Genomic DNA, 25,585 nt, shown 5'->3' with positions numbered 1-25,585 from the left:
TATCATATGCTGCATCTCCTGTTCTTGCTTATCCGCCTCTGTCTTAGCCATTAAGCATTATCTTTCTCAGTCTGATATGCGCCTTGAGGTTTAGTTTTTATTTCATAAATGTTATATTAGCAATTTTTTTCAAACAAAATTTTCCTCATTCTGTGGTATTTTTATAGCTGGTTAGAGCCATCAAACCAAGCTGTGCTAAATGTACTGTTTGGTGTTAACTGCAGTTCTGTGCCAGCTAAAATTTGCTCTGATATTGGTAAATATGTGAAGAGCAATTTCAAGGTCTAATTTTCATCATGCTACAATTACTACAGTGTATAAAATGACTGATTTAATTCCGTGGAGCTTTTTCAGAAATGTGTAATCTGTGCTGTGACATTTTTGTACCTCTTATGAGGCTACCGCCAAGCTGTGCTGCTTTTTGGTGTCAGCTGTGGCTCTGTGTGAGCTAAATATTGCTGTGATATTGTGAAAATCTTGACAAAGTTTTCATCCTGCCTTTGGAAATATGTAGCTTACGTTAAATTTTTTAAATACATCATCATATAATACGCAGCTGTGTGCGTTTTTAACGTTCTGAGAACTACACACTCACAATATATAGAATGTGCTTTCCATACATGCATGCCTAATATATGCAGATAATGGGATATATATATATATATATGTATATATATATACACACACACACACACACACACACACACACGCACCATATATAGGACCTAGAAAAAGAGAAGTTTAATGGTACGAAATGCAGAGAGGTCGGCCTGAAGTATATTCCTCTAGCCAGCTACTCGGCGTTTGGGGAAGGGGAAGAGGGAAGAAGGAGGCATATGAAGGGTGATGATGACGATAGAAGGAAGATGTAGAACATATGGCAAGCAGTTTGGCATCCTCGAAGCCTACAATCCAGACCCGTAATTTTTTAAAAGTTCAGTAACGCTTGAGTGGCCTTGAAATTTGATTAAGCGTCTGGCCAAGAGCCTAAAATAACGTCCTCCGACAATGGTCGGCTGTCGAGATGCGTATGGTCGTTGTCCATCTTTTGACGCTCTTCCACGTACTTAGGGCAGTCACAAAGCACAGGACCTATAGTCTCAGTCACATTGCACACCTCACAGTGTGGAGACTCGGTGCGTCGCATAAGGTGCACGTATCTGTGCATAAACGCTACCCCCAGCCTTAGTCTATGCAGAAGACTGGCACAGCTGCGTTGAATTTTCGGTGGTAGCCTAAAATTCATGGTAGGGTTCAATCCCTGGAGTCGTCTGTGGCGATTATCCGGATTGTCCCAGTGCTTTGCTGTCAATTTTTGGATGACACTGGATGGGAGACAGTTGGCGCCCGCTCTTAAAAAAGGAATTGAAAGCAGCGACTGTCGTTCTTCGAGTGCTTTCTTCGCGTCGGCCAGTTCGTTGCCGTGTATGCCACAGTGACTGGGAATCCACTGAAATGTAATGTGGTGGCCGTTTTCTTGTGCTAAAGTGTAGAGCTCAGCAGTTTGAAGAGCCAACACTCTGTAAGCGCTTTGTTTTAACACCACTCCAAGTAGTAGAGCCGATTTTGCGTCGCTGAAGACTGTCCATATTTAAGGAAGCTGTCGCAAAATATGTCGAACGGCCTCTCTGATTGTTACTAGTTCTGTAGATGTTGTAGTCGTCTTATTATACAGGCGAAACCGTTGAATGATTTGATGCGCAGGCACTATGAAAGACGCATACGACGAGATCGATCTGTCTGTACACACACACCGAGGAGTCGCTTTCTTTCAACATATATTCAAGTGCTAAATGTCTGATACCGACGATAGGTATTTGCGATTTTTTTAAAATTCTAGGAATGGATGGACGCCACAGCCGTGGTCAAATGGTTAGGGCGCCCGGCCCAGCTGTGGGAGGCGCTGGGTTCAAACCCCACCGCCGGACACCCACTGGTAAAACGGGTACAAGCGATTCCCCGCCAGGCGCCCGGTTGCCAAAGGTGAATCAATGCTTGGGGGAAGCTCCCGCCGTCGGTTAACCAGGCTTTGTGGCTCCGTGCCGGGGCAGCTGGGTGAGGCGTCGGCTATAGTACCTATACAATAATGCAACCTGTATACCTATACATTGACCAATAGAATCTGTATCAGTGTATAGGTCTTATCGTTTCATTATGCAATACAGAGAAACAAATATGATTTTTATTTGTTTCTCCAATCAGAATTTTTGCTAGGGTAGTAGCTGTTATAGGACAAATAAGAACTCAAAATGGCCCAGCAGATGGTAGCTGCTTGTTGCAACAATACTGGCTGGAATGGACACATTCTTGTTCATCACTACGTGATGCATCCTAGTTACAAGTGCATATTGTCTAAACTGTATCCCAAAAACAACTGCATCATGCAGACACAGGCAAGCTAGTGCTACATTCTACCCGAAGGTTGGCAGGAAATGATGGCAATGACAGGTACGACAATCAAACTACACAGATAGCTGGAATATATGGGCACTAATGCACATTCAGAGAGATGCTAATGTCACTTGCACAGTAAATGGTTACGGTTATGGATTGATAGGACACATCATTTCCAATATATGTTGCAGATACCAAGAAGAGAACCAAAAGAGAAAAACAGCATTTATACACCGGAATAACTAAATGTGAACAAGTTACTTTTAGTTCCTTGCATATATTCAAATAAGACATTTTAGCAGCAAGCATGTTACACATGCAGGGAGCACATAACTTGTATCATGGTACGCACACAAAAATACAAGGTGTTCAAAAAGAAACCAAATTTTTGCTATAACATCTTTATTATTGTACTATGCGTGGGATCCGCATATTTTATAATATCTTTATAAAATTCTGGCAGTGCCTTCTGGAATTGCAGCGGCAAACGCTGGCAGATGGGAAAATGTCTAGGGTAGTGAGCCCATAAAAAGTACTGCTGTAAAAACAGATATGCTGCTATTTCTGAGACTGTTGCACCTAATCCCGTTCGTGCATCTCAGGGATGTCAGCAATGTAAAGTGTTTTTCCAACTTTCATCGCGACACAAACTCGGTCCACTTCGGCGCCATACAAAAGCACTTCATCCCCAACATCAATACAAATGTGCATGTGGTTCACCATCTTGTGTTTCCGAAATATACGCTTCCGACGCAGGACACATACCATCTTCCAGTACTAAAACATTGCTCAGTATGTGGTGCTCACCATTTTTAGATTTCAAATACGAATTGCATGTTCTTTTCGTCCTTTTGTAGGTATGCATGTGGAAAACTTGTCCGTTCAGGCGTACCCTTTTGTGCTCCACAACATTCTTTGGAACCCGCCGTGGTTGCTCAGTGGCTATGGTGTTAGGCTGCTGAGCACAAGGTCGTGGGATCGAATTCCGGCCACGGCGGCCGCTTTTCGATGGGGGCGAAATGCAAAAACACCCGTGTACTTAGATTTAGGTGCACGCTAAAGAACCCCAGGTGGTCGGAATTTCCGGAGTCCTCCACTACGACGTGCCTCATGCTCAGAAAGTGGTTTTGGCACGTGAAACCCCATAATTTAATTTAACATTCTTTGGACAGTAGCCCCCGCAGGGGCGTCTGCGTCAGCAGGCGTTTGGTGTGTTGCGCCACCACGTACCCGAGCACACGAGGGTTGGACCCTCCCGCGTGTAGCCGTGCGCGGCTTAGCCGTGTCCGGGGAAAAGGGGATCCTGGGGGTTGAGCCAATGCCGGGTGTTTGGACCTTTACGGCCCCTCGGCGGCGGCAACACACCCCTTTGGCCTCGGCTTCACGTAGACGGCACCCCCGGACTGACCCACCCGGGGGAAATCGGCAGTCGCCTTTTCCTATCTCTTCCTCTCGAATCTTCGTCTTTATCTCTTACTTTTTGACCTTTCCTGTCTTCTCCTCTCTTCCATTTACTTCATTCTCCTCGGCGGCAAGGGTTAACCTTGTGTGGGATAGCCAACCTTGGTTATAACAGATTTGGTTATAGTAGTGTCGTACAGCTGGCGCATGCAGGCCGTCTTTTCACGGTCCTGCAGCGTCCCCTTGTTGGGCTCCATGGTGGGTGGCTGGCGGCGCTGCCGAATTTTCAAACATATCTATGGCAAGTTCTTTTCCAACACTTCCTGATCGCCCTCACAAACGAGGGCGCACCGAAGAAGTTTTCAAGTTTTTTGGCCGAAATAATGAGAATTTTCCAAGATTTCATGTAGTACATTCAGAGAAAAAAGAAAAGGCAGCGAGAATGATCTCACCTTTTCTTGTTGCAAAGACACTTAGTGAAGCTTTTGGCCCAGGTTATAAAGTCTCTAAATTGGCAAGTGGTGACCTCCTCTTAGAACTGCGTGATAAGACACAGTACGAGAAACTCTCTAATCTAGTATCCTTTGGGAATCTTCCAGTGACGGTCACACCGCACCGCACAATGAACACCACCCGCGGAGTCGTTTCCGATGCCGATCTCATGGAACTGAGTGAAGCTGAACTACTGGAGGGCTGGAGCGATCAGAATGTGACCAATGTCAAGAGAATAAAGATCAGGCGCGATGGCAAGGAGATTGACACAAAGCACTTAATACTTACTTTTGCATCAAGTATGCTACCTGAGACCATTGAGGCTGGCTACATAAAGATCCGAGTCAGACCGTACATCCCAAATCCTCTCCGATGCTTTAAGTGTCAAAGATTTGGCCACAGTTCACAGAACTGCCGAGGCCGCCAGACTTGCGCGAAATGTAGTGCCCAAGAACACCTATCTGAAAATTGCGACAATGCTCCACACTGCGTGAACTGTGATGGGGAACACGCCGCGTACTCGCGGTCCTGTCCATCATGGAAAAAAGAAAAAGAAATAGTTACAATCAAAGTTAAGGAAAATATATCGTTCAAAGAGGCACGCAGGCGGGTAGCATACCTGCCAAAGAAAAGCTTTGCTGAAGTGGCGCGTCAGGGGGCAGCGTCACAACGGCCTCCGGCGGCTGTCCGACCCACACGCAGTGAGTCGGCAGTTACGCCATCTGCCCCCATGGTGGTTGCAGCTAGCGCTGCCCCGCCAACCGAGCAGAAGGGACCATCGACCCCGAAGGTGGGCGCAGCCCAGGCTGCCCCAACCTCCCCGGCCCCTTCCAGCGCTGGCAACAGCCGGCGCAGCCAAATCCCTCAGGGAGCCCCACCGACCTCCGGGGTGGTGGGCGCAGGGGTCTTGCCCTCCAAGGCGGGACTCCCTCTGAAAACTTCTCGCTCGCAAGAGCACGTGTCCGGAGCCTCACTAGAGGCAATGGACACAACACCTATCCTCAAGGCGCACGAAGCGCCTAAGGAGCGGCGAGGCTCCCTCGAACGCTCCAGAAAGAACAAAACTCCCGTTACAGGGCCTCGAAAGGGCTCTGTAATTTAATTTCTGTAATTTTTATAATCACTACTTCTGTTTCTGTACACACAGCACTTATTGACCTCCAATATGGATACACAGATAATTCAGTGGAACGTCAGAGGTCTCCTTAGAAACCTTGATGATGTTCAAGAACTAATCCACAAACACAATCCCAAAGTGCTGTGTTTACAAGAAACAAACTTAAAACCCAAACACACAAACTTTCTCCGACAGTATATAACTTTTCGCAAAGATCGCGATGGTGCTGTCGCATCATCGGGCGGTGTTGCCATTGTTATCCATAAGAGCATTGCATGTCAACTTTTACAGCTACAAACACCTCTCGAAGCAGTGGCGGTTCGAGCTGTACTCCTAAACAAACTCATCACCATTAGCTCTCTTTACATACCCCCACATTACAAATTAACGAAGCATGAATTCCAATCCTTTATTGACCAATTGCCAGAACCTTACGTTGTTCTTGGCGATTTCAATGCGCACAGCTCTCTGTGGGGCGACTCTCGTATAGATGCGCGAGGTCGTCTTGTTGAACAGTTCCTTTTCTCTTCTGGTGCGTGCCTTCTGAATAAGAAGAAACCCACATATTACTGTCTTGCAAACAATACCTTTTCTTCAATTGATCTGAGCATAGTTTCTCCGTCCATACTGCCTGAACTAGAATGGGAAGTTACGAACGATCCTTACGGAAGCGACCACTTCCCCGTACTGTTAAGAACACTTAAAGAAGACGAATATCCACCACAGGGTCCTAGGTGGAAGACTGAGACAGCAGACTGGGAGAAATTCCGAAACTTAACTAGTATGTCATGGGATGACATGTCCTCGTTAGGAATTGATGCTGCCGTGGAATATTTTACAGCTTTCATAATAGATGCCGCAACTAAATGTATATCACAAGTAAATGGATTGGCATGCAAACGGCGTGTCCCGTGGTGGAACGACGATTGTAGGACCGCTCGTAAGAAACAAAACAAAGCGTGGGGGATGCTACGCGCCTCCCCCACTGCGGAGAATCTTATCAATTTTAAAAAAGTTAAATCCCAAGGCAGGCGAACCCGCCGACAAGCCAGAAGAGAGAGTTGGCAGAAGTTTTTATCTGGTATCAACTCCTATACAGATGAGGCCAAAGTCTGGAACAGGGTTAATAGGATAAAAGGGCGACAAACATATTCACTTCCTTTGGTGAACACACAAGGTGAAACACTGAAAGATCAGGCAGACACACTAGGAGAACAGTTTGAGAGCGTGTCGAGTTCAAACCACTATTCGCAATCATTTTTGAAATACAAACGAATAGAAGAATGTAAGCCAATAATACAAAAATCCAGACAGAATGAACCTTATAACCGGCCGTTCAGTATTGCAGAGTTGAGAGCTGCTTTGACCACATGCAAAAGCTCTGCACCGGGACCTGATAGAGTCATGTACGAAATGATCAGAAATTTACACACTGACACCAAACTTACACTACTCACGCTTTTCAACGCTATTTGGGCTACGGGATGCCTCCCATCCGCATGGAAAGAAGCGATTGTGGTCCCTGTTCTTAAGCAGGGTAAAGACCCTTCCCTGGCGGCAAGCTACCGTCCGATAGCTCTTACAAATTGTCTTTGTAAGGTTTTTGAAAAAATGGTTAACCGCAGACTTGTCCATTTTCTTGAACTTAACAATATCCTCGATCCTTTTCAGTGTGGCTTCAGAGAAGGGAGGTCCACAACCGATCACCTTGTGCGCATTGAGGGAAACATTCGCGACGCCTTTCTACATAAACAATATTTCCTATCCGTATTCCTCGATATGGAGAAGGCGTACGACACTACGTGGCGCTATGGTATCTTGAGAGACTTGTCGGGAATTGGCATCCGTGGCAATATGCTCATCCTAATAGAAAGCTATTTGTCCAACCGTACATTCCGCGTGAAAGTCGGCAATGTATTGTCGCGACCTTTCATACAGGAAACTGGTGTACCTCAAGGAGGTGTACTTAGCTGCACGCTCTTCATCGTGAAAATGAATACCCTTCGTGCTTCATTACCGCCAGCCATTCTTTATTCTGTTTACGTGGACGACATACAGATGGGTTTCAAATCCTGCAACCTTACTGTATGTGAGAGGCAAGTTCAACAGGGCTTGAACAAAGTGTCCAAATGGGCAGAAGAAAACGGATTTAAAGTTAACCCCAACAAAAGTTCTTGTGTGCTTTTCACAAGAAAGAGAGAGCTCACTGCAGAACCCAGTATCGAAATGTACGGCCAGCGAATTCCTGTGAACAAAGAACACAAGTTTTTAGGCGTCATTCTTGATTCGAAATTAACGTTTATTCCACACATAAAGTACCTCAAGGTTAAATGCTTAAAAACAATGAACTTACTTAAAGTGTTATCCCACACAACATGGGGCAGCGACAGGAAATGTTTAATGAATCTTTACAAGAGCCTCATTCGATCACGGTTGGACTACGGTGCCGTGATCTATCATTCTGCAGCCCCGAGCGCGCTAAAGATGCTAGATCCGGTCCACCATCTAGGAATCCGACTAGCCACTGGAGCTTTCAGAACAAGTCCCATTGAAAGTTTATATGCAGAATCAAATGAGTGGTCACTTCATCTGCAGAGAACATACATAAGCCAATCATATTTTCTGAAAGTCCACTCTAACCCTCAACATCCGTGTTTTAATACCATAAATGACATGACATATGCTACACTCTTTCATAAACGTCCCTCCATTAGACAGCCTTTCTCGCTGCGTGTGAGGGAGCTTAGTGATCAAATGCATGTCCCACTCCTCGAGCTCCGCCTAATGCAACCAGCCAAGCTGCTACCTCCTTGGGAGTGGCAGCTCATACAATGCGATATATCTTTTATGCAAGTCACAAAACACGCTTCAGACATTGAAATCCAAATGCATTTCCGGGAACTCCAGCACAAACACTCCTGCACGGAGTTCTACACAGACGCATCGAAGTCACACGATGGGGTGTCCTATGCAGCCGTCGGTCCATCCTTCTCGGAATCCGGCGTACTGCATCCGGAAACTAGTATCTTCACGGCTGAGGCCTACGCAATATTGTCGACCGTGAAGCATATAAAGAAATCAAAACTCGAAAAATCAGTCATATATACGGACTCCCTAAGTGTAGTGAAGGCTTTGATATCGTTCTGTAAGCACACAAATCCTGTTATAAATGAACTCTATTCCGTCATATGCAAAGCATATGTATCTAACCAACATGTGATTATATGCTGGGTGCCAGGTCATAGGGCCATCGAAGGTAATGTTCTGGCGGATCAGATGGCCACGTCAGTTGCATGGCATTCTGCTAATCCCACCGCTGCAGTTCCTGTCACAGATCTGAAGCCCTACTTGCGGAGAAAACTACGGAACCATTGGCAACGCCTATGGGACGCGCAAACAAATAATAAGCTCCACGTCATAAAGCCACAGTTAGGATTCTGGCCCTCTGTAACAAAATCACGCCGAACAGATGTCCTATTCTGTCGTCTCAGAATAGGACACACATTTGGCACGCATAACTATTTACTCACTGAAAATGATCCTCCAACCTGCGGTAGATGCGGGGAGAGGCTGACCGTCCTCCACGTCCTCCTGGAGTGTCGGGAAGCCGAATATGAAAGAAAGAAACATTTTCCCTTAGCATACCGGCAGCGCATCCCCCTTCATCCTGTTATGTTACTCGGCCCAGAACCTTTATTTGACACCAGCGCAGTCCTAAGTTTTCTGAAAGATGTTGTCTTGCATGTTTTTAGCCCTACATGTTCGTAGCGGGTCCTCTCGTCAGAGGATGCCGCTGCGATAGCTCCTTAGTGTAGCACATGCCTCTAGGCCCTTGTGTTTCAAGGGCTCTGGCGAGGCAGCAGTGCTCCAAGTAATTTTACCATCCTATATATTTTTATTTTGCATCATCCTTTTACGATGGATTTTAATGTTCATAGTATTAGTCATTCGTCATCGCCATAATTTTATAGTACATGGATTTTACGCACTTTATAGCGACTATTTTTAGGCCACTTTACAGCCAAGTCACATCCTCCATAATACATCGTTAACACTACCACTTGTCATGGCGCTCTTTGGCCAAACCTGGCCCTTGCGCCAAAAAACACCACACATCATCATCATTTGGACAGTAGCCCAATTTGTCAATCAAAATGGTCTCTTCACTTGAGATTTTTGTTAAAAACAAGCCCTTGCCTAGTGGCTTGTCTGGCGGGCCCTCTAAAACACAGGCAGCAGTCATTCTTTTGCACAATGCCCGTGCCTTCTCAGAAAAAGCCATGGATTGCAGCAGCTGCGAAAGTTCTAGGCGAATTGCAAAACTTTCGAGAACCTGCAGTGGCACTTCGTTCGTATCACTAATCAAGTTCAACAATGTGCCGTTTCCAAATTCAAACAGGAATGTTTAATGATACCATAGAAGCCCGAGCTGCCGTACGCTCTGCGGAAGATGGAGCAGCTGATAGACAATAAATATCATAGCCGACTTTCCATACAGCTCTTCAACCTTGTAAACGAATTTGGATAGATTATCCATGGTTCCTTTGAGGTCATTTTTAGAAATTTTGGCCTTTAGTAAAAGAAAACTGCCATTGACGAGGAGGCACAGGTGCTCATAGTACTGTTTTTTTGTAGTATACCGTAAAGGCATGGAACTGCATAGAAAAAAAGCCACCACTTCCATTCACTAGCCTTCCACATGCTGCGGTCATCCAGTGTACGTGGCAGTCGTGTAAAAAATTGAGGTGGCCTTAGGTGCACTCTTTGACACTTTGTCGGCTCCCAATGTATGCTGATGACTGGACATGTCAACCAAATTTCCACAAGGTGTTTGGTAGCCCCTTCAAGGAGTGCATGCATGTAATCAGGGCATACTCCCCACACTAAGTCGAATTTTGGAAGCTGTGCAAGTGGTATGGGTGCTTTGACACCATGCGAAGGTTCACCAGTCGACAGGGCCACTCGGATGTCCGATTTGACCTGACTTGTAGTGCATACAGCCGGCACTTGACTTCCTAGCACTGGATACTTCATGGATCCTGAAATGTTAAAGTAATCATACCAATCAGAGTACAGCACAACATGACGAAGTCTTAACATTGGTTTCATTGCAGTATATAGGATTGACGGCACACAGCTAAGGCAGGGGTGGATCCAGAGTAGCCTTCAGAGGCAGAGGGGGCTTGTTGCACTCTCGCTACTGAGGGCTTGCATGTGTCGGGTAGGGGAAGCGGTCCAAATAACCAAGCCCCTCCACCCCCTGGTTGTGCTATATATAAGGCGCCAGAGAATCTATACTTATTTTCTGTATATAAAATTCACACGAAAAAGAACAGGCTACTCAGTAACAACAAATACTACGGGAATTGATGTTAGCTGCGTAAGTCAGATAATTGAGCTTGCACTAAATGACCAATATAATGAAACTGAACCACTGCTAGTTGCTCTGACATACAGTGTTAGCAGCTTTTATAGAGAAGAAAAACGTTGCTAGTTGCCCTGGCATAAAGTGTAAGCAACGTTTATATAGATGAAAAACGTCATAGTGACTTATATTTGTGTCTTTCACCTTTGCGTAGACAAAAGCTGCATCCAAAGTAGCCATTGAACTGCTTCGAGTTCACGACTGCTGCACGTGCTGGGGCATCCGCACAGCAGGAAATCACTTTAAGCCCCGACTCCAGCTTTGTTCATTGCATTGTCACTTTATGGATTCTGTCTCAAGCACCTCCTTCACAAAAACTTCTTAAAATTTACTCATCTCCAGGTGTCCTTTTCCAAACCAGACCTCCAAAAAACATTTGTCCAATGCAATGCTACAGGTAGCTTACTGATTATGCACAAGGCTGTCTTGTTGCAGTTGAATACTTTGGCGCCATCACTGTTGAAAGTGAGGGATATATCAATCCTCTGGCAGCCTTCCATGTGCTTCTGGTACAAGGCGCCATCAGTGATGTCCGTCAATACAGTTGCATCACCAGAACTTCTCTGGGATGAGCTCCCGCCTCGATTTTTCCTGCCAAGAGTGTCCAGCAGTGTCACGGCTAATTCCTTCATTGAAAGCAAAACTTCAATTTGTTTTTTAAGTTCAATACTGCAAAGAAATTATGTGCTGAATTCTGGGCGCCACAGTTTATGCAAACGAAGCCTCGCCGAGTCGCATTTGCAGCAGGAGTACTGCACGATGTGCAGAAAGTAATGGCGCCTAACCACCTGTCATTGCCAGTTCTTCCAGGCCTTTCGCAGCAAATGCTGCGGTGACGGCGGCACGTCAGCTCCTAGTAGAAGGTTAATCACGTGAACAATTTCCATTGTCACTCCAATTCAAGCCAGCTGATGCCGAATGCGGCATCAACACGACCATTGCATCGGCGACACTTAACTCGGAGTTTGGCAAATGTTCATTAGAAAATAATTTTAGCAAGTCCCCCACGTTGCTTGCCGTGTCTTCATCACTTCGGGTGTCTTCATCACTTGCGCCATAGGCAGTGTCCTCTGTAGCCACTCCATAGTCTTCAAAGTCCGCGCTGTGTGTGCTAGCTCACTCCCTCCCCGCAGGGGCGTCTGCGTCAGCAGGCGTTTGGTGTGTTGCGACACCACGTACCCGAGCACACGAGGGTTGGACCCTCCCGCTGTAGCCATGCGCGGCTTAGCCGTGTCTGGGGAAAGGGGGATCCTGGAGGTTGAGCTGATGCCGGGTGTTTGGACCTTTAAGGCCCCCTGGCGGAGCGAACACACCTCTTTGGCCTCTGCTTAACATAGACGGCAACCCCGGACTGACCCAGCCGGACTGACCCAGCCGGGGGAAATCAGTAGTTGCCTTTTCCTGTCTCTCTCTCTTCCTCTAGCCTTCGCCTTTCTCTCACTTTCCACCTTTCCTGTCTTCTCCTGGCTTCCCTTCCAATTTTTCCAGGCAGCAAGGGTTAGCCTTGTGTGAATTGCCAACCTAGGTTCTTTCATATTTGGTTATAGTGATGACGTACAGCTGGCGTTTACAGGACCTGTTCTTACAGTCCATGTAGCGTCCCCTTGTAGGACTCCACGGTGGGTGGCTGGCGTTATTGCCTAAAATTCAATTCCTTTATGGCAACCTCGTTCCCTCCGCTTCCTGATCGCCCTCAGAAAAGACGGCACACCAATGAAGTATTCCAGTTTTTTGGTCGGCAAAAAAAAAAATCTTTCCCTCGTTTTCACGTGATCCACTCTGAAAGGCCAGCTAAACCAGTGCGAACTATCTCACCATTCCTTGTTTCTAAGACATTGACTGAAGTCTTTGGTCCAGGTTATAAGGCGTCGAGGATGCCAAGCGGTGATCTCCTCTTGGAGCTCCGCGATTAGAAACAATATGAGAAATTGACAAAACTTGTGTCATTTGGGGAAACCCAAGTAATTGCAACCCCACACCGTACGATGAACACCAGCCGCGGTGTTCTCTCGGACGATGACTTGCTGGAGCTCACTGAAGATGAACTCTTGGAGGGCTTCAGTGGCCAGAATGTTATCAATGGTAAAGGAATTAAGATCAGGCGTGACAGCAAAGAAATCAAGACCAAACACCTTAGACTCACATTCGGCTCAAGTATTCTGCCCGAGTCTGTAGAGGCCGGGTACATCAAGCTCAGTGTTAGGCCATATGTGCCAAATCCCCTCAGATGTTTCAAATGCCAACGTTTTGGCCACAGTTCGCAGAGCTGCCGAGGCCGTCAAACCTGTGCAAAATGCAGTGCCCACGAACATACTTCTGAAACTTGCGAGAACACTCTCCATTGTGTAAACTGTGAAGGGAAGCATGCCACATACTCGTGGTCGTGCCCATCCTGGAAGAAGGAGAAAGAAATAGTCACGATCAAAGTAAACGAAAACATAACTTTCAAGGAAGCACACAGGCGGGTATCTTACCTGCCCAAAAACACATTCGCCGAAGTGGCACGTCGGGGCAGCACCACAACGGTCTCCGGCGGCTGTCCGACCCACACCCAGTGAGGCAGCAGTGACGCCATGCACTCACCCCCCAGCGGATGCAGCTAGCGCTGCTACGCCAACCCAGCAGACGGGGCCATCTGCCTCCGGGCAGGTGACCGCGAAGGCCTCGTCCAACGTGCCGAGGCCTTCACGCCAAACAAAGCGCTCGAAAGAGCGCGTGTCCAGCGCGTCTTGCGAGGCGCTGGACACAACCACCAGCCAGACGGCGCCACCAGGGCCTCTCGACCGCTCCAAAAGAGATAAACCTCCCGTCACGGAGCCTTCAAAGCGCCCGTGAACTAATCCGTTTCTTAAACACACAGCACCAAACACATTTATCAATATGGAAACACAAATACTACAGTGGAATGTACGAGGACGTCTACATAACCTCGATGACATTGGAGAAATAATACACAAACATAATCCGAAGCTGCTGTGTGTTCAAGAGACACACCTCAAACCTACCAAAGCAGCTTGACATGACGATTGAAGTAATGCAACTAGTAAAGAAATTCAAGAATTAGTTTTTTTTATGTATGCCTTTTGTGTAATAAATCCAAGAGACAATGAAAGAAAGGAAATCATAGAGGAATTCAATTGCTTTACATTGAGATGTAGAAGTAAGGAGGAAAAGGGGAATGAAAGTGGATGAAGAGATTACTTCCAATTGGTGGGAGACAAACCCACAACCTTCGCATTATGCTTGCGTTGCTCTGCATATGGTGCTGTTGCAATGGCTTTCTTGAGCAGATATGTGCATGTACTAGATCTCGCCCTGGCAGTGCTAGCCAGCACTACTCGTACAAGAACACTCACAGAGCCTTATCTGGTACACATAAACCCCAGGAAATTGATGGAGGTATGGCCTCCTCTGTAGCTCAATTGGTTTTGTGTTTAGCTTCCACCAGTGGCAAGTTATCTTTTTGTCGACTTTCATTTCCCTTCTTGCAACGTCAACATTACAAATGAAATAAGTTATTTTCCTCTATGCTTTACTATGTTCCCTTGTCTGTTGGTTTCATATCAAAGCTCCTCAGTTCTTTTTGTTCATTTTATATTGTGTTGTATCTGCATTTTCATGCTAATTATTCAAGAACTTCATAGAGTTGGTAGCACTGGCATGCAACTAAAGGTCTGTTGTTGCAAGACAAGTGTTTATCTCTTTGATGTGTCCATACTCATTGAACCTGTCTAGCAGCAAAGAACCTTTTGAGTTCACCACCTGTGCATGCCTGAGTTTGTTCATGCATCTACGGGGGTGCCTGTACAAGCCTGTAAAGAAAAAAGAATGTAATGAACCTTTAACCAGTCCCAATTGGAAATTTATGTGCTGCAAGTTGTGAAGCGTTCTATCGAGGAAATTCTAACAACGCAAGCATTTTCCAATTTCTTTTATTGTTAGAGGAGATAGCACAAAGTGAAATGTTTTTCCATTGCCAAGCGAGGCTCACTGCCAACATAGACAGCCTCCCATTCTGCCACTAGACGAGTTGCAAAACAAAATTCGTTGCAGCGCCATCAGTACTTGCGTACAGGAAGCAGCCAGCGGCCGCCATTGTGCATGAATAGTCGTGTGCGTTTCGCCCGTTCGGTACGCGCGTGATACCGGCTTGGCATACTGCATCGACGCTTGTGGCGAACTCGTCCCTTTTCGTGCTGTTGTCGGGCGACTGTGACCTGGAGTCATGCCAGTTAACTGCTGTGTGCCACTGTGCACGCAGTTTGGTGGCTTTGACAAGTCTGGACAAAAGGTAAGTCCCTTCTTGCTGCGTCGCACCCCCATCATTTGCTTGTCAGGCAGTAGCTTGTTTATGTAATTAAGCATGTTTTTACTTATTTTAATCGCTAGACATGTAGCTTGATTCATCTATAAGTGATCTCGATACGGTTTAGCGATGAAATTATTAAGTAAATGCCTTGAAAAACCTGAAACCTTTTGCGGTTTGTGGGATGCGGCACGATGTTTACCGGATGCCGTCACACGGTTTTGACCACTTGTCTCCCTAAGCAAAGGGCTATATCGTTGTGTTACGCTGTAGAAGGAATGTTTTGAGATCGTGCTGTGCGCGCATGCCATTCTTTAAGGGCGGAGGCCATTTGTGGTTTGGCACAGCTCTGCGAATGCTTATGTCGAAACACCGTCTGCGCCGTTCATGTTGGTAGCGAAACACATCCGGTTTGCGATGTTCGCAGGCAGTACTTGTGCCATGTGATATGGTCAAGCAAGACAACTAAGTGTGTGTGGACCGACGATGTCAGACATAGCCGTGCATTTCGCCTGACGGCTGCATTACTGTGCACACGCACTTTTAGTCGAGCAAGCGGAGCAGATACAAAACATCATTTCGCGTTTTATTTCGCTATAAAGTTACTTTATCTGCCTTCATCGAAAAAAAAAAAAACAGATCCTGGTACGTTGTCACGAAGCCCTACGCATATAAGCACCTGAAATCGATAAATTTGTAACGGTGCAGCCATGTGCGTAGACCTTGGTTGCGCAGATTTGTCGAGTGTTTGAAACCTTGTCTTGCATAGCATCGTCAATTCTTTGTTTTAAGAGAGCGTTGTTGAGATATGTCCCAATCAAGACAGAAAGTGTTCTGAATATTGACTTTTATTCACAGGTGTCATACCATAGATTCCCAAGAGACCAGGACATATACAAAAAGTGGATTGCAGCCATCAGGCAAGATGAAGGCCCACTCTTCACAGTTTCGAAGGCCACCAGGGTCTGCTCTCTCCACTTTCTTAAGAGTGACTTTGTTGCTAATGGTTACCGACACTTACACCAGTCTGCTGTGCCATCCATATTTTTATTCAAGCAGCCAAAGCCATCGAGGAAACCACCAGCTCAACGGGCACCACTTCAGAAAGTTGCATTATCAAAAAGGAAGTGTAACGGTAATGTTCAAGGGCTTTTCACTACAGGACAAAAGGTAGACACCTGTATCGATAACCGAGCAGATGACAAGGAAAACTCAGCAGATGGATGCAACAAAAATACATTCAGTGAAGGCACTGACGTCTTCAATGTTGAAGATACGGGCTCCACTTTGCTTCCTGACAAACCGCAACAGTCACCAGAACCAGCCTCTGGAAGTATTTGTGCATGCAGAGAAAATATTTCTGCCCTAGAGCAGGAGCTGGCTGCAAGCAAAGCAAGCGGAGCAGATACAGAAGCTGAAAATCATCACCTGAAGGTGCAAGTAAGCTCTTTAAGAAAAACTATTGCTGTCCTAGAAAATAAACTCGCTGCAAGCAAAGCAACCGAAGCAGAAAATCAGCGCCTGAAGCTGCAAATAAAGGCACAAAATAATGAATTAAAGCTGCTTCGCACAGAGCTTGTCACTGCACAGAAATATATTGAGAAGCTGGAAGAATTGCCTCCATTTGGAATTCAAAGATTCAAGGACAACAATGATGACATTGAGTTTTACACTGGACTGCCCAGCTACAAGCACTTCTGGGCTCTCATGCATCTCCTTGATTTTGGGGAAAATGGTGAAAACATTGCACGCAAGCGTACAAGGAGCGGGCTACGAAATGTTGAGTATAGTGGTCGGCGACACAAGATTGGTATGGAGAACCAGCTCTTTCTTGTGCTTGTTAAACTTTGAGTTGGCTTATTTCACAGACACATCGGCCACTTGTTCAACGTCTCCATCAGCACAGTGTCAAGAATTTTTTCCACAGTGCTTGACTATATCTATTTGCAGGTAACAGAAATGACAACATGGATATCACGACAAGCTATTGATGCTGCCATGCCATCTGCTTTCAAGGAAAAATAACCATCAACACGTGTCATCTTGGATGCCACTGAGATTAGATGTGATGTGCCAACATCTTTCGTGACGCAATCACAAGTCTATTCCTCGTACAAGTCTACCCATACGTTCAAAGCACTCATAGGCATATCCCCTCATGGAGTACTGACTTTTGTTTCCGAACTATTTACTGGGCGTCTGACAGAGAGTGTGTGGAGAAGAGTGGATTTTTAGACCTGAAGTTTGACACAGGTGACTCAGTCATGGCTGACAAGGGATTTAAAATAAAAGACCTGCTACAAAGCAAGAAAGTTATGCTGAACATTCCACCCTTCCTCATGCATGGGCAATTTACTCCCGCCGAAGTGGAGGAGACTCAGGAAATTGCAGCAATCAGGATACATGTGGAGAGGAAGATCAAGAAAATCAAGGGATATCACATTTTTGACCGGTCGATTCCAATCTCCGTTGTACCTTTAGCGAATCAGATGTGAGCCGTGTGTGCCTTCCTTACAAACTTCCAGCCATCACTTCTAAAAGAAGACACAAACTGATAGAATCCACAGTGTTCCTTAAAGACACTCATTTGCTAGTCATATGTCAATCCTCACAGCCTCGTGGTGCTGCCCTCCTCTTGTGTGCAATAAAATGTTTGCAGCCCTACTTGTCTTTTCGACATGCCATTTTTGCATTGTTTTCTGTATCACATCAGATTACAGTGCTCAACAGGTATGGCAGCAGTGTGTCAAAGTAAAAGTTGTCGAGCACCTCTCTGGCACTTTTCCATTCATTTTCATTAAATCTTATTCTTTCGATCAAAATAATATCTCCTCCATAGACCACAAAGTCACCCCAGCGCAACTGCGATACACCCATCTGCCCAAGCAGTTGATGATAATACTGGTGGTCCCTCTTCAGCTCTGGTACACCATCCCTGATTATGCTACAGAAATCAGTGTTTAGAAGGGCAGACGCCTTGTAGTCACGTAAAGAGTAGGGACACTTTATCTCCACTACACCATAGGATTGTTCTGTGGGGTCGTACACAATCCTGTCAGGCGACGCACCCAACCAAGGAAAAGCTGGGTTAACCAGCAATCCACAGGTGCTAACTGTAGGAGCATGGCCCAGACGGCGTAGAGCATCCTCGTAGCGTTGAGCAGCTAGCGACTCCATCTTGATGCTGTAACTGGAAAAATGTAACAGAAATAAACTTAGTGCAATGTTAGTTAAGCTACAATGTATAGCACAATTTTTGGATACACTAATGCCACTCTGTGGCATATATAATTTGTTCATGTGTTTACAAGGATAAAAAGAAAATACTAACTTGACTGCAGTAACTCTAGAAAGGTCTCTTGCAGCTGTGAGGTTCTGCAGGCCCTTAACAGTCCATTCCTTCCTATTCAGGACCGCACCAAACTTGGAGGATGTGACACGAAGCCGGCGTTCCTGCTGCCATGTTGCACTTTTTGCCTGCTGGCGGCTGTCCTTTTCAAGCGCTTCAGATGCCAATGGTGTCACACATATCTCCTGATGCAGGAAATAAATGTCAGACAGATATGAAAATTAAAAACATTGCATGTTTCTCACGCTCAGTGCACACATTGGTCTAACGGATACAGAGATGTACGTCTTAATATTTGTGGGGTTGCTAAAAATAGAAAATATTACATCTGTCTGATACGACCTAGTGACCGGAAACTATATGAAAGTGCGCATCTATTTGCTACCAAACGCGGGTCCAAGGCAATTAAAATATTGAATGTGATGACTGTGCCTATAGCATCGAAACCATGGCTAAACCTAATTCGCACAAGGATTTGGCACCAACACACAACAATCGAGAGGTTCATAATAATTCCTTGCAAGAAACATTGACCAGCCTCTGACCTGCATAACACTGTTTGACTCAAGGTGTGCTGGAGGATTCCAGGCTGTGCCGCTTTCGAAGAAAGTGACAGTCGGGATGCTTTCACAAGGATTTTCTTCGTTTGCTGGTTGTAACCCAGAAAGAAGCACGGTGAAACCGTGTGGCAGCAGAGACTGTTGGTAGCTCTGTGGCGCCAATGAGGACACCAGCCCAAACCTGGACTGCACGGTGTCGCCTTCGTCGGTCAGCAGGAGCGCTTTCGCGAAGTCATTATCTGGGTCAAACGAAAGCAGTTCTTGAGCAAACTTTTGCTTCGCCTCTTCTTGCTCCTGCCGATTTCTACGGCGTACACAGCGCTCCTTCGGCAAGGCAAACTTTGGCGCGCTAGTCCCGCCTTCTTTCACTTTGCGCCAGTCCACGAATTGAAGCGGGCATCCTCTGATCGTGCTTCTGCGGGGAATCCTCCATTGCTGAGGTAAATCCGTGCACGAGAGCTGGTCCGGCGCCTCTGAGAAACCCTTTGACTGTAGGAGCATGGCAGTCCTCAAAACAGCGATCATGTGGATGCAGGCGAGCTTTCCTGCCGGGCAGTCGCAGCTTCCATCGATGATGCGTGTCGTGTCCAATGCTATCATCACGGAATACGGGGACGCGTTCTTTTTGCTTCGGTAGCATGGTGCCTGCAAGAAGATGAGCCCGGCGCTGGAAATAAATAAAGAGTGCTAAGCTCCTCCATCTATGACTTCAGACAAGAAAATAAACTATTGCACCAACTGATCTATAATTTGTTTTCTTAAACCTAAGCATAAATAAACTCATGAGGATTTCTTAACATTCACACAACAGCAAAGCACTTTTATCACTGAGAGTCAACGGTTGCGACTATCGCCCGTTTACATGCGATAGAGTTGCACAAATATTTACCTGTTTTGGGTGACATTGGTCTTCAGCGCACATACGTTGACGTACGATTCCACGTGAAAGTTGTAGCTTCGTTCGTAGCTTCGTTTCGTTCCCGATCGTCCTGCATAAAATTCGTGTACGCTCCGATCTGACAGCGGAGGTAACACGGCAAGGTCGTTCTTCCATCCAGTGATGGGGAAAATTACCTTCCCTGAATGGTGCGACATCGTTGAAAGTGATTGCACAAACGGGGAACACAAAATGCAGCGCAGACGATTGTTCACGTTAAGATAAGGCCACAGAACAAAAACCAACTTGCCTATCCCTATCGCATCCGCATGTGCACTGCGTTTTTTTTTGTAATGTTTTCATGCCCAATGGCGGCGCTGCACAGTGTTGCTTGAACACTCCAGAGCTTTTTACAGTGTTGCTGGCATTTATGCAACTGGTCTACTAGCATCCACAAGCCCTGCATCCTTTTTTTTTCTTTTTTTTACATGACTCACTTCCAGAGTTGGTTTTCTATGTCTATGTTCTGCACTTGATGTTTCGCCAAAGTTGTTTCAGTAATCAGTGACATTGATGGCAGTGCACAAATGAAGCGTTTGTATGTATAACCCTTCTCTGGCAGGAAGCAGGGCTACCTGAGAGAAGCCGTGAACAGCATGCGAGCTGTAAAAGTTTTTAAGCTTAAATAAAATGTTAGAAATATCTGCTGCTGTTGGGCTGTGCAGCAGTTTAATACTTTGAAGACACAATCTTAAACATGTGACTTACCATCCCTTGTCTGTTTACAATGCTGAAACTGGGTGTGGGAGTACTTAAATAATATCATGTACCAGTTTGTTAATGTACAGTTTTGACGTATGCTGCAATTGATGTTTTTGTTTGAATTTTGTTCCTAGTTTATCCCGTTTTACATTGTAATTGTGCATTTATTGTTTGTATTTACCTGTTTGAATAATCGTCTTTCATAAGCTAAATAAATTATTGTTTTCCACCAAATACTGAAGCAATGTTTCGGCATTAAAACACATAGTAACAATATGTATAGGAAAAGTACGAGTGCTGCTGCTGGTATAGTAGTGAAAGAAGTAAACGTATATATGCTTGCCATTGTTGCTTGCATGACTTACATCACTGGAGCGGAAGTAGCCGTAGGTCATGGAGCTGCTTCACAGCTGCTTCCTTTGACACACCAGGTTGGTGCCACTACTAGGGGACCTCACCAGCACTGCTGCAGAAGTATGCCATTAGAAGATTCCTGGCATCTGCAGCCTTAGGTTCGTTTCTGACACGTGTCGTACGAAGTGGAAAGTAGCTCTGCTCTGAGCCATCCCTTGGCATGCCTTGCCACCAGTGCCCTGGTACAACATTCCCAAAACTGTCCTCCCTGTCTGTGAAATGATGCACATCAGCATTCTGGATGGTCAGGAAGTTGTGCAGGATGCATGCTGCTTTGATGACGAAGTCGACATTCTCAGGCTTCAAAGAGATGGTTCGGAGGAGTATGCGCCACCGGGCTGCCGTGATCCCGAAGACGAAGATTTTCCACGCACCTCCTGGAAAAAAAATTTGGCAAATCATTTATTTTTATTTAGAGTGATGCAATGCAATGCCTTCCTTTAAACAAGAAAAAGTGCAGAAGGGTTGGAAGCTCTTGCTGGTGCATGCCTTGGGACAGCATAATACCTTGGGGTAGGATAAAAAAGATAAGACAATGCGAATGCTAGTTCCTGTGTAGTCATCTCCAATTTTTTTTCTTTTTCCCTGTTCCTAAGCATTCGAAAAAAGTAATCGATGTGAAGTGTGAAAGGTAAACTAACAACGAATGGTTATTTCACAAGCCGTCACACTGAGCACCAGCTATTAATGAGCCATGAATTATTAGTTAAGGATTCCTTTTATGGGGATACCGCCACTGTCCATTACAGCTGTGTACCGAGACAACACCAGCTTCCATGAACAATTTTCTGGACACACAGCTGTATTTGTGGACCCATTGCATGTTATACAGCAAGACACTTAATAGTGAAATGATCTGATCGTGCAAACTCGTGACACAAAGTTCAATAAAGACTTCTTGAGCAATTGTCATAAGAGATGTGTACTTTTTATAGGTTTTCAGTACCAATTTTCACAGATGGAAGTGGCTAATTTATGGTGAACTCGACATATTTTTTTATCCATTTATGTTTTATTTTAGAATTGAACAACGCTGAGTGCAGATCCTTTACTATCTCAGTTTTATACCGTGCTCGGCTCAGCCGATAGTTGAACACTCTTCGTGCATCATTGAGCTGCTTTGCCGGAAACGGGCGCATAAAATCGGTGCGCAGCTGGAATGCCTCTTCCCCAATGAAAGTGAAAGGCGCAATCGTGCCTGTTGTTCCTGGAAGTCTAGCACAAGCAGGCACAGAGAGGCGGTCTTGTAGGAGGGCTCTTCCAAAGGTGGAGTTCTGGAAGATACAGCCATCACTGTGGCAGGCTTCTGCTCCAACATCTATCAGTATGTACTTGTAGTTGCTGTTGACAACAGCCATGAGTACAACTGAAAAGGTGCCCTGAAAATTGGCATTCAAGAATTACACCAGAGGCACAAGTATGCCTATCATAATGCAAGGGTGACAGGTAGCTAATAAGCAAAGTGAAAGAGTATGTCTGTAACTATTAGGTGCCTCAACTACATTGGTTTACACACAAAGGTTACATGCGATGAGGATATTTGAGGGGCAGCAGTTGTATTGCAGCCTCGCAAGCTCTTGCGACATGCATTTTGTGTACTGAAACCAAATTGTAGAGTTGGCAAATACAAAAGTGCCTGCATTTGTTTGTATAAATATGTAAAACAGCAACACAATGTGTGTGTTACTGCTTGGATAAATGCAAGCTTTCAATAAAGAAAACTACGAATGAAAGCATTAAAATTTCCATCAGGTTGTTGGCGGCAACTGTAAATCCAATCACACTAGCATAATTATTTCAGTGGTGTTCGCACACCTTATACATGCATAAATTTACCTTGTAGTTGTAGTACAAGCTGCCACAATTCCGAGAAGCAACTATGGCAACATGCTTTCCATCAACTGCTCCCAAGCAGTTTGGGAACTGCCACTATGCGGTGAACCCATCGGCAATCTGTGCCCATTCAGACGTGCTTGGTGCCTGGAAATACCCCAAACAAGTACTGCTCCTGTGATTTCTTAATACAAATGGTCAAAAGGAACAGTGGAAATTCAGTTGTGATTGTGCAATGTGTGTGATTTGTCTCTTTTAGCTACTCCAAGTTTGTAAAAAGTAGAGCAATATAATTCACAATGAAGTAATTGCTATCATTGGAGTGTCAAGACTGGCTGCCTCTGGATAATGAGTAATTTGTAGAGGTTGGCGAACATTCGAAGTTCCAGATATGATAAAAATTACGCAGTAGCTATACGTATTTGACAATTGATAGTTCAGTGTGTATTTTGAAGTATCGAAACTCAATAAAAATTTTGCAAAATTACCGCGGGAGGACACCTCCTAAAGCCGACTGGTATCTGCGCGGCAAGAATTACTGTTCATGACCGGAGTTACCCTGCCACCTTCGTTGTCCTCAGACAGTGCTCACGAGACGTCATTCATGGCATGGACTTCCTGAACCAACACGGCGCAATCATCGTTACTGTTTTTCGTCTGCGAAACAAAGTGTGTCGCAAATTATCAAAATTGAAACAACAGTTTTCGAAGCAATGCAGAAACAAATTGGTTAATGCAGGCTTTGTTTTTGGTTTCGCAGCTGAAGCCTACGTGGCAACCTGCGATTTTTGCTTGTAGACTGTCATTTAGACTTTTTTGGCAGCATAGTTATGCATCAGTTCTATCTTTTACACTACAATAAGCGATGTTTTTTGGAAAGGGCCCTATTACACATGTCTACAGCACACAAGCCCCCCAGCAGCTTCTTTTTTTCACAACTTCCGATATTTTTTAGGCACTTGTGCAAAGCCAGTCATACCGCAGGCATTCATTCTTAGAAATCTTATTTCCAACCAGGCCCCAAAATTTTCAGACTATTTGTGCAGTTTTTTTAATGACAATCGTTTTTGAAATTGAACCTAATTAACCCTGGTAGCCGTCTTTTTTTTTCACTAGTCAGTAGGAGTGGCCCCTAGTAATATCAAAACAAATATTGCTGTTGTAAATATATGAGTCTCCATTTGACTAATCAATATTCGATTCGCATCCAACAAAGTTAGTATTCACCTACCTTTAAAAGTTTGTGCATGTAATATGCATAATTAAGAGTGAAGATTACATTTTTTCATGTTATCGGAACAAATAGAAACTTGTGAAGACGGATGAAATAAGCGCCAAGTTCACATGCACAGCAGTACCTTAAAATGTGTGCCAGCAATGTCCCTCATAGCTGTGTGACATTACGTTCATGTAGTGGTCTTTCAACCTTGCCCAGATTGCTCGACAGGCCACATGAATGCAGTCTAGCCGTCTCAATCCCCACACGGTAAGCCAGGGCAACATCTTTTATGTCCTCCCCGGATGCCAAGTAGCTGGAATGCAAATTGGAAAGAAATGAGTACCGATTTCTCAGTTGTTTGCACATTAGGATGACATGGCTTTCATGTTTATGGGGGCACTCTTTGAGTGACATACGATCAAATTTAATTTGTGCAGGTTAACTTCCACCTGCATGTTTTACAAGTTGTGCAAGGTCAAAAGCACTGAGGTAGCTTTTGTGTGATGCCATTTGATGGCAAAGTTAGCTCACAACTGCTACACTGGTGATGCACTAAGTGCGCACTTTTAATCGCTGTAAGATATATATATATATTTTAAGTATTTCTTTTTTCACACGCATTGTCAGTTGCTTCGTTCTTTATTTTGTCTTGCTTCAACGTTTTGCAACCCGTCCCTGCTTTGGCTGCCAAAAGGCAGCTGGCAATATTATGTAAATAAATAAATCATAGATTAAATGACAAAGAAATGTTTACTCTTTAGGCTGCACATTCTGGATTCCTTCAATCGCATATTATTTTTGCAGGGGCAACCCCCTCTACAAACCTCCATGCTGTAGCAAGTCGTTCTCCAGGCTCCAGGTGTTCTCGTATGTGGTGCTGCCGTGTGAGGTCCTCTGCTACAAAGGTCAAGAGCTTGTCGAAGAGCAGCGGCGTCATGCGGAAAAACTTGTACAAAAATTCATGGTCACCCTGACGCATCCGTTGCATCTGTAAAAAAAGGTGAATTGTTACCTGACAGAAGGCCCGTGCCCTACCCACATACACGCGGAAGTATCAGGAGCTGTACACTTTTAACTGACACACATGGATAGCCACTAGCCATGACTAACTTCACCCCCTGCATTGTTTACATATACAAACAGTGTGTCGGCAAACAGGACAACAAGTGAATGTTAGAATCAACAAAAATTGTGCGGCCATTGCCAAGAAACTTCCGAAAGCAGTGGCATAGCATTTTAACCTGCCAGGTCACAATTTAACTACATTACACTTCATATTCTACAGTCACACTTCCGAGAGGCAGGGAATATAAGAAATCATATCTCATCCACAAGTTTAATATTTAACCAACACGTGTAATGTTTCAACTGGTGCTCTTGAATTCATGCGCTATACTAATGGCACAAATATTACTAGCAGTCCTTAACTTTTTTGT

General features: G+C 45.1%; 1 protein-coding gene and 1 pseudogene across 3 annotated transcripts in view; both read left to right on the top strand.

The window, feature by feature from the left end:
• The window catches only part of LOC135901827 (uncharacterized), a 118,943-nt gene extending 93,686 nt beyond the window's left edge, over positions 1-25,257 (top strand). For 2 of the 3 annotated variants that reach the window (XR_011512026.1, XM_070533601.1), the window contains one exon: positions 18,547-21,994. Coding sequence is in view for 2 of the 3 variants with exons in the window: in XM_070533601.1 (XP_070389702.1) it covers positions 18,547-18,702 (156 nt within the window). In the remaining variant the exon portion in view is untranslated. Of the gene's footprint in view, positions 1-18,546; positions 21,995-24,953 lie in introns of those variants that run through there. The other variant, XM_070533600.1, reaches the window with a different exon arrangement.
• Positions 15,055-18,551, top strand: LOC135901826 (uncharacterized; annotated as a pseudogene).
• Positions 25,258-25,585: the final 328 nt, after the last annotated feature.

The sequence above is a fragment of the Dermacentor albipictus genome, chromosome 2, assembly GCF_038994185.2.
Source record: "Dermacentor albipictus isolate Rhodes 1998 colony chromosome 2, USDA_Dalb.pri_finalv2, whole genome shotgun sequence".
Taxonomy (NCBI): Eukaryota; Metazoa; Arthropoda; class Arachnida; order Ixodida; family Ixodidae; genus Dermacentor; species Dermacentor albipictus.
Note: the sequence above shows the minus strand (reverse complement) of the source record. Positions and strands in the feature narration are given on the sequence as shown.